At 35.3% G+C, this 10492-nt stretch overlaps 1 protein-coding gene across 1 annotated transcript; it reads left to right on the top strand.

Annotated features, from left to right (window-relative positions):
• Positions 1 to 3833: 3833 nt before the first annotated feature.
• On the top strand, positions 3834 to 4794 carry LOC111776290 (thaumatin-like protein 1b). Its single transcript, XM_023655705.2, has 2 exons — positions 3834 to 3920; positions 3999 to 4794. Exons 1-2 carry the CDS (start codon positions 3869 to 3871, stop codon positions 4676 to 4678), a joined length of 732 nt encoding a protein of 243 aa, XP_023511473.2. The 5' UTR covers positions 3834 to 3868; the 3' UTR covers positions 4679 to 4794.
• Positions 4795 to 10492: the final 5698 nt, after the last annotated feature.

Genomic DNA, 10492 nt, shown 5'->3' with positions numbered 1-10492 from the left:
CGTGTTGAAAATGGGATATGGGTACCTCCTTATTTATACTAAAAGTGGATGAATTTGGCCAAGTCAAATTGTAAAGGCTGCTATTTAAGTTGACCATGTATATTAAATTGAGTATTCATACGTAGTTTGGTAATGCACATAATAAGGCCATGTCTGCCCGGATGTATATTCTCATTAACTTTAACTCATAAAAGCTGCCCAACTTGCAATTTCTATATTACATATATTCATGTCTGCAAAATATCACTCGTAAATATGTTTAACAACGATTGCCATTTTTTCTTATCTGACGAACAAGTATGTCATGTGAGGAGCAAGCTGTACCCATAATCTTGACATATTATCGAGTCTTGAAACAAGTTTGACAAAAAATTGTTGTATGAGACGTGAGCAAAAGAATGCATTGAAAATTATTTGAAAGGAAGCAATGTTATAGGCTAAAAGCGAATAAGAAACAACCACAACTTCAATAGTATATAACCTAAGTACTCCCTAGAATACATTTTGGGGCATTTTAATCCTAGGTGTAAGCATGATTTGGTGAATGATTATACACCCTTTTATTGACATGACTGAAATAGTAAAAACCTAACCACAAATGAAAGCAATTAAAAAGAGTTTGGAACAAACATACGTCCTACACAATATGATTGGAAAATTTGTTTCACAGCCATGACAACACGTCTTGGACAAGCATGACCATGACAATGAGCATATGTATAACTTTCCTGCCCGAGCGATAAGGGTGAGTTTTTACCCATTTTGACCTTTGTTCGACTGCTTTCTAGTCTAATTTCAATACCAACCTATCATAACTTGAATTAGGGCCGGCCACTAAAGTTTCTAAAAATTTTGGAAGTAATCATTTAAATTCTCTTAAGAAATATGGGTAAGAATCATTAGAATTTGTTAGCATGCAAGCATAATTTACCTTATGTACCTAGAATATGAATATTTTAGGACATTGAAAAGATAATCCTGTTAGCATGATGTTTCAAATGTTTGAAATACCGTTTAGAATGAGATTTTTTTAACTGCATAGTGTATGAGATTTCTCTGTTGTGCTAGATAATATGTAATGAGAATGAAATCTATATTCTAAGTGATTGAATGACTTATCTCCATGTTGAGTTTGCACGTATGTTTTGAGAATGTGACTTGTGCTATTGGTGATGGTTTGAGTTATCTTATTGATCAGCTTGCATGTCTAATTTAAGAATGAGATCTTTACACTAATTGATTGACGTTCTTATCTTCCTATTTAAGCTTGCGTGTACAGAGTTAAGAATAGGGTGCTAGAATTAGGACAACTTTATGTTGATATAGGCCAAGACATAAGGTTAGAGCACTAGAGTTAGGACATAGTGACAACCTTCAATGCCCCTAAGTTTCATACCCTAAATGAATGACATCGCTACATGCATACTTTAAACACATGTGTAGAATCTCATATTAAATACTTTTAAAATAAGGTCATGAACATTAAATAAAGATAACATAGCTTTTGAACTTAAAATACATTCGAATAAAACACCTATCAATTATTAGTTAAATTGAATGCTACTACCCTATCATGATCTATCCTGACTTCCATAGCCTTTCCAGCGTTCACTGTTATCCGTGCATGGGAGCTTTACCTATAACTAAAAATATGAGAGTAGCATGGGGCTTGAGTATTTTAAGAAATACCAAGTAAGTCACAAATACTGAGTAAGCCACCATACTGTTGGGGTTAACAATACAATCACACACATAACATGATTGAGACCTATCTTAAAACTGTCACATGACCTTGGACTCTTTCAAGTTTCGGGTAAGATTGGATATGTGATACTTCCCCTCACACGGCCCACATATGCGCATATGGACTGACCAAGCAGACTCATATACGTACCCCTTGGGCCTACCATGGTCGGGCTTAATGCATTATACGTCGTCGGATGTCACATAAAAGGAAATACCTGCATGATATCATGACGAACATAAATATCGAATGTACGCGTTCATTCAACGTAACATAACATAAAAGTATCCTGATGCACATGACAACATACATGCATGTCCCCATGATTTACATTCAAAACATAACATTAACATCATTTATTTTCTTAATTCATCCATGAAATATTTCATACTTGTATTATGTATACATGGTAAACATCACATAATCCATTCCCGAGATAACATTTCTTCCATACATTTCATTTTACTCGTAACATTTCTTACGATCACACCAACAAAATTAAAATCATATAGACAACAACCTTATCTCTAAATTCTCCTTTCCTTCCATGTTCATTTCTACCTGAATTTTACATTCCATAAAATTCCTAAGCAAACAAATAGAGAGTTATCATTGTAATTTTCAAATTTTTTCTAAATTTTTGTCATTGGGTGAGAAGTAATGTAACACGTCTAGGGGTGTACATTCAACCCGGCAACCCGGACCAACCCAACCCGAACTATAAGGGTTGGGTTGGGTTGGATTAGCATTTCGGGTAGGGTTGGGTTCATTTTTCTGAACCCGAACTAAATCGGTTCGGTTTCGGGTTCATGGACAAAACGCTCGGGTTGACCCGAGACAAATAAAATATATAGAATTATTTTTTTATATTAATGGGTTTGCCAGAGTGGTACTGAGGTTAGTCCATGAACATTTACGCCCGAGTTTGACGCCAACTAAATGTATGTTTCCGGTTTTGCCTTAAGATTTCATACTCTTTTTAAAACACATTAGAATAACTATAACTAAATTATTCATTTCATGATCTACCGTGTTGTATTTTTGTTACTTCAACCAATTCTAAAAAAATGTCCGTATTTAGTTGTCCTTAGTTTTATGACAATATTGAACTATGTTAATTTGTTACAATTTTCGCTCGTTATTTTTATTGATTTTTTTTTTTTTTTTTTTGTCAATAATTATAGATTGATTTGTGTTTGTTTGAGAACTTTTAATATATTTTATTTAAGATTGTATCCGAATTAATTATAGATTGTGGATAAATAAAACTTAAAAAAAAAATTTGACAACCCAACCCGGACCCAACCCGAACCCAACCCGAAAATAGAGGGTTGGGTTGGGTTAGGTTGGGTTGTGAAAACTTTTGGGTTGGGTTGGGTTACCAATCCAACCAACCCGAACTTTTGGGTTGGGTCAAAAAAATCCCCCAACCCGACCCAACCCGGACCATGTACACCCCTAAACACGTCTCAGAAACTACAACAATATTGTTGCTTTATAATAGGCAGTTAAATGTAGATTTCAAATTTTGTATGTCTCTTACTAACCACTAAATACAAATTCAATTACTCTTACAACTTATCCCTCCTATATCTAACAATCATTCAACTTTTAATAATTTCTACTAAATTTAAATTCAATCAGGAAACTTTCAACTTTCCATGATTGAAAAAATATGAAACAAACCGCCATAAAATAAGTATTTTTTAATTTCTAGCACATTTTTTAAAAGAAAAACAAGTTTTTTTTCTTTTTAAAAAAAATTATTTTGTTATTTTAGTTTTAAAAATATTGCAAACAAATTGGGGAAGAATGGCTGGTGGCGTGGAGAATGAAGGAATGAGTATTGTGGGAAGAAATTTAGTTTGAAATGAATGATATGAATTTGGGTATTATACAAATTGCAATTGGGGCAGCTATTATGAATTTATAGTTATCCATAATTATACATTTCGGGCAGACATGGGTTTGAATGTATATTACAAAAGTATGCATAAATACACAATTGAATATACAATTTGACTTGGCCAAATTCATCCACTTTTAGTATAAATAGGAAGGTACCCATATCCCATTTTCAACACGACTCACCATATTACTTAGCAATCGAAGAAGGTTCTTGAAATGGCATTCATCCAACCAACCCTCTTCACTCTTGCTATGCTGTTGGCCTCCGGTAAGTATACATAACCCATTTTTGTTGTGTGTTCTTCAAAATAATACCCTTGTGTCTGATTATGGTGTTGTTAAACAGCCCATGCAGCTACCATTGTTGTTAAGAATAATTGTGGACACACCATATGGCCAGCCACATTAACAAGCGGTAGTGGACAACCCCAACTCGCCATGACTGGATTTCAATTAGCTTCAACAGAGTCCCAAACTCTCAATGTCCCTACACCATGGACTGGTAGGATTTGGGCTCGAACCCGCTGCTTCACAGATGACTCTTCAAGGTTTTCTTGTGAAACGGGAGATTGTGCCTCTGGCTCTAGAGATTGCAATGGCGCGGGAGGAATTCCACCAGCTACGTTAGCTGAATTCACATTGGCACCCAACGGAGGCTTAGATTTCTATGATATCAGCCTTGTGGATGGCTTCAACTTACCCATGTCCATAACTACAAATGGTGGAACAGGACAGTGTGTGTCCCCCAAATGCTCTGCAGATGTCAATGGAGTTTGCCCGTTACATTTGCAAGTCAGGACGGCTGATGGGATCGTGATTGGGTGTAAGAGCTCATGCCTCGCATCTAACCTCCCAAAGGATTGTTGCACTGCCGAATTTAACGACCCAAAAGTATGTCAACCAAGCGACTCTGCCAAGATCTTCGAGTCCCAATGCCCCCAGGCTTATAGCTATGCTTATGACGATGAAAACAGCACTTTCACATGCAGCGCTGAACCCAACTATGAAGTTACCTTCTGCCCATAATCATCCACAAACCATATATATGTCTAAATTATTTCTACAATCATTTCAATCAAATAAATCACTAATAAATGATGTTCAATGCTATTGAATGAATAAAATCCATCTTATTTAATCTTCCTTCAATAATCTTAAAATGTATGAGCTCTCACTCCATCCATTGTACCATCGCCAGTCATGTGATTTGAGCATTCTGAATCAGCATTTTAAATCAATGATCCAGTCATCCTATAATCAATATGTTCTCCCATGAGCGCTAGCTTCTTCTTCTATGACACATTATCTTTGCATCCCATTCATCTGAAATCTCCTTTTTGGATATCTTCAGTCATGTGGTTTGAGCATCCTGAATCAATGATCAGTCACCTCGTAATCGATATGCTTTCCCATTATTACCCTGAGCTCTAGTTCGTCTTCTCCTATGACACATATTGCCTCTGCATCCCATTCATCCTCCATCTCCTTTTTAGACCAACAATCCCTGGACATGTGGCCATTTTTCCAGCGAGGGTAGCAAATACCTCCAATTCTCTTCACGTGAGAGTTATTCATTCTTCTAATATCTCCTAGGTTATGAAGTTTCTTGATGGTTTTTTTTCCTTTGTCACCATTTTTATATCCACGTTAGGTAGATGACTTATTGTTCTTCCGACTTTCACTTGTGTAAAGTGCTTCTTCACCCTCTATCACTCTCTAAAGTGATTCCTCCCATTTCTTCTCCGACTGTGGTCTCCATTTGCGCAAGGCACCGTCAGAATCTCCTCTAGCGGCGCAATTTCACTCTTGCTAACGATCTCCCAAAAGTCTTGTCTTTATAAATAGGACATCATGCATGTTGCCCAAGTGTTGTAGTTACTGATGTTGAGTTTCTTGATTCCTCCAGCGATTTGGAAATCACCCATCGTATTGGTTATATCACACTAATACAAACAAGTTTTTTCGACACAAAACTTGCAGTCTACTCACGACACAAAGAAACTCACCCATTGTGTTGGCTATATTTCAATAATATCAAACAAGTTTTTTCGACACAAAACTTGCAATCACAGACTACTCATCACACAAAAAAGCCCACTCACTAATAATCTCAAGAAATCATTTTTGATATAGAAGATCAAACAGAGCTGCAACCACATAGCATATTAAGAATTTGAAGAGATCAGACACCTTACACCAACCTCGCTTTGATACCATGTTTGGAATCAGACTCTCCAAAATGGTATGATATTATTCCATGTTAGGAGTCATCCTCGTAATCGATATTTTCTTCTATGACACATTACCTCTGCATCCTATTCATCTTCTATCTCCTTTTTGGATATCTTCAGTCATGTGGTTTGAGCATCCTAAATCAATGATCAGTCATCCTCGTAATCGATATGTTTTCCCATTATTACCCTGAGTGATCGCTTGTAGATGTATATAATAAAATGATGTAAAATTCACAAGAATAAGTGTAAGTATACACTATCACAACTAGTAAGTAATAAGTAGATTATCGATTCCACAGAGAATCTATCTTTTTGGTTAATTTTATTGCCGTAAATTAAGTGAGTTTTTTTTTTTTGTAACATTCAAATGGGTATTGGTGATTTTAACTACTTAAACAAAACTAAAACAGAGTGCCACTACTGTCGAAAAACAGAAAATGATAAGAAAATCAACTATAATGAGGAAGGTTCGACTAAGAAAGATTAAATAGATGAGTTGTTGAGTTTTGTGGTAGATTTTAGTTCCTTCCAATAGATTCCCAAGCCCACTTCCGAGGGTCATAAATGGTGATTATTTTCATAATCGTTGTAATTTCTATTAACAAGGCTTAGGAGAGGAATTATTCTTAACCCTTGTATTACCCTTCAAGTCTCCTTGCTATGGAACTAGAGTATTAAAGAGGCATTGCTCCCTCTCTTCTCCCGAATAAGAGAACAATTATGTATGTAAAGTAGCTAATTAAACACACATGTAAATCATTAAAAACAACTCTTTAATAAACTAAAATCATACCGTCAACATACTTAAACCATATAAAACTCTCTCGCCTCCCCTATAAAGTTTAGCTCTCCATACAAACTAAATTAAACAGAGGAATCCGCATCTTCATCATGTAAAATTGATGGAATAAGAAAAGAGAATAAGAAAATAGAGAGTTATCCCGGTTTGTTGCCGTTCGTCAATAAAAGTTCCCTTCTCTTGAGCTCTCACGTCCACCTCTTTGCCCTAATCAATCCTTGTCGGTCTTCTCTTCCATTTGCTGTCAACAGTTGCTGGATTAGGGTTTTCTTATTCTTCTCTGGTTTCACACCAGTACACTGCAGCAGAGGCTGCTGCTGTGTAATTCGATTTTTCCCCCCAAAGTGTGGCTCTCCTCCTCTTGGTCTTCCTTCTCCTTTTATATTGAGCATGGGTTCCCTAACTCAAAAGGAATAAGTTGTCCACATAAGATGTTTCTCATGAGGTAATCAATGACCCACTTGGACTGCTGATGTGGATTTAAAATTTCCATGTCATCCCTCATTTTTTTCCAGATTTGCTCCTCCCTCATAGTTCAGCATAAATGTCTGAGATTTTACCACATAACTCAATTAAATGTACAATTAAGTTCGATTTATGCCAAATCATATTTTTTTTCATATTGAACAGCAATAAACGATTTCATGCTCACTAAGTAGAATAAATGGGGTAAATAATGAGAAAATGGTGAATAAGAGTGCCATATTAAATACAAAAAGACTTGATATGACTACCTTTAGAGAGTTATCACTAAGTTCTAGTTCGTCTTCTCCTATGACACATATTGCCTCTGCATCCCATTCATCCTCCATCTTCTTTCTAGACCAACAATTCCTGGACATGTGCTCTTTTTTCTCGTAGTGTACCAAATACCTCCAATTCTCTTCACTTGAGAGTTATTCATTCTTCTGATATCTCCTAGGTTGTGAAGTTTCTTGATTGTTTTTTTCCTTTGTCACCATTTTTATATCCACGTTTGGTAGATGACTTATTGTTCTTCCGACTTTCACTCGTGTAGAGTGCTTCTCCACCCTCTATCACTCTCTAATGTGATTCCTCCCATTTCTTCTCCGACTGTGGTCACCATTTGCGCAAGGCACCGTTAGAATCTCCCCTAGCGGTGCAGTTTCACTCCCGCTAACTATCTCCCAAAAGTCTTGTTTTATAAATAGGACATCATGCATGTTGCCAAAGTGTTCTAGTTATTGTTGTTGAGTTTCTTGATTTCTCCAACGATTTTGAAATCATTCATCGTATTGGTTATATCACACTAATACAAACAAGTTTTTTCGACACAAAACTTTCAGTCTACTCACAACATAAAGAAACTCACCCATCGTGTTGGCTATATTTCAACAATACCAAACAAGTTTTTTCGACACAAAACTTACAATCACAGACTACTCGTCATACAAAAAAACTCACTCTCTAATAATCTCAAGAAATCATTTCTAATATAGAAGATGAAACAGAGTTGCAACCACATAGCATATTAAGAATTTCAAGAGATCAGACACCCTACACCAACCTCGCTCTAATACCATGTTAGGAATCAGACTCTCCAAAATGGTATGATATTATTCACTTTGAGCATAAGCTCTCACGACTTTTATTTGGGCTCCCTCAAAAGATCTCATAAGAATATAGTTTACTTATAAACAAATGATCATTTCCTAAATTAGGGAATGTGAGACTCCATTTCAACATTGCGTCTTATTTTGGGTTGGAAAAAGTGCAGATTTTTTAGAAAGCGAATCTTATGATATGTTGGGAATTTCTTACGATAATCATACACGTCTCGCAAATGTATGGCCTACATTCTTTTTTTTTTTTTTTTTTTTTTTTTTTTTTTTTAATTCTCTTCTTGCATATTTCTTTTCATTCCGTTTTTCAGCTGAATTTGGGCCACTTAGCTTTCTTGACCACTTTTTATGATAAATAAAATTTTTCCTAATATATATATATAGATATATATATATTTTGACTTTTCTTGTACCATTTGACATACACGTTTGTACCATTTGACATACACGTTTTTACTTAATTAATGTTGTAGTAGTCTCATTCGATAATGTTTTCTATGTAGACGGTGTTACATTTCTTCTAATCGATCGAATGACTATAAATTTTTTAAAAAATTACAATGATAACCCTCTAAATATAGGAATTTACATAATTTCAAATTCACTAAAACTGAACCTGAAAGGAAAGGTATCTAAGAGTTGAAATGGCTAGATATAGAGAAAGGTTAGGAGGTGTGATCTTGAGAAAAGAAAATCTCTTACAAAATAAACATTTACTATGGGTGGTTGTCCTTATGCCCTAATTTTAGCGCTCGAACCTATGTCCCGACCTTTGTCAACATACAATCGTCCTAACTTTAGTACCATATTCTTAACTCTGAGCATTCATACATGCTCAAATAGGGAGATACCACAATCAATCACCTGGAGTAAACTTTGCATTTTCAAGATCACCAAAAGCATAATTCACATTCACAAAACATACGTGCAAATTCATTAGGGAGATAATTCAATCAATCACCTGGAGTACGGATCTCATTTTCATTATAAATAATCAAGCACAACGGAAAATTTCATACACCGTGCCATTTATAAATCTCATTCTAAAGGGTATTTAAGACATTTGTAACATCATTTATAACATGCTTATCTTTTCTGATCTAGATATGCATATTCTAGCAAATATAAGGCAGATTATGTCAGCATGCTAGCAAATTCTAACTATCCCTACAAGTATCTCTTAAGAGAATCTTAATGACTACTTACTTCGCCATACCTGTTTTGCCCGTGCTCTTTTCTACTTGCCCAACACTCCAATTTTTTTAGAAACTTTAGTGGCGGGCTCTAATTCAAGTTATAATAGGCTTAGTATTGAAATTAGACTAGAGAGTACAAAACTCACCCCTTTCACTTTTGCATGGAAGTGAATCGCACGCTCATTGTCACGGTCATACATGTCTAAGGCGTGCTACTTGTGGCTGCGTATCGAATGTCCCGGTCTTGTCATAGTCGTATGTATGTTCCAAATTCCTTTTACTTGATTTCATGTGTAGTTAGGTTTTTATTATTCTTGTCATATCAATACGAGGGTGTACGATCGTTCACAAAAATCATGTCTATACCCATGAGGGCTAAAATGCCTAAAAATGTACCAGATGTGATAAGATGTCAATTTTTCCAACCTAGGTTATATGCTATTAAAGTGGTGGTTGATTCTTATTTCTTTTTAGCCTATATCCTTTGCTTTCTTTCAAAATTTTGAAATGAAAGATATTTTGCAGACATGAATTTGGGTATTATAGAAATTGCAATTTGGGCAGCTATTATGAATTTATAGTTATCCATAATTATACATTTCGGGCAGACATGGGTTTGAATGTATATTACAAAAGTATGTATAAATACTCAATTGAATATACTTGGTCAACTTAAAAGTATTATATGTACTCAACCAAATAGCAGCCTTTACAATTTGACTTAGCCAATTTTCAACTTAGCAGCCCTTACAAAATTTAACATTTTCCGTTTCTTGAACAACAAATAGAAGAGTATAAATAGGGAGGTACCCATATCCCATTTTGAACACGATTCAGAATACTAATTAGCAATCGAAGAAAGTTGTTGAAATGGCATTCATCCAAGCAACCCTCTTCACTCTTGCTTTGATATTCTCCTCTGGTAAGTATACATAATACATTATCACCTTACCTTCATACCCATTTTTGTTGTGTGTTCTTCAAAATAATACCCTTGTGTCTGATTATGGTGTTGTTAAACAGCCCAT

This window comes from Cucurbita pepo, chromosome 15 (assembly GCF_057944985.1).
Source record: "Cucurbita pepo subsp. pepo isolate OVF chromosome 15, ASM5794498v1, whole genome shotgun sequence".
NCBI classification, from domain to species: Eukaryota; Viridiplantae; Streptophyta; class Magnoliopsida; order Cucurbitales; family Cucurbitaceae; genus Cucurbita; species Cucurbita pepo.
Note: the sequence above shows the minus strand (reverse complement) of the source record. Positions and strands in the feature narration are given on the sequence as shown.

Bases quoted from the DNA above. Each gene is read 5' to 3' on its own strand.
- LOC111776290 (XM_023655705.2), top strand. From the start codon at position 3,869: ATGGCATTCATCCAACCAACCCTCTTCACTCTTGCTATGCTGTTGGCC. The intron at 3,921-3,998 runs GTAAGTATACAT...GTTGTTAAACAG, and splicing joins TGCTATGCTGTTGGCCTCCG to CCCATGCAGCTACCATTGTT.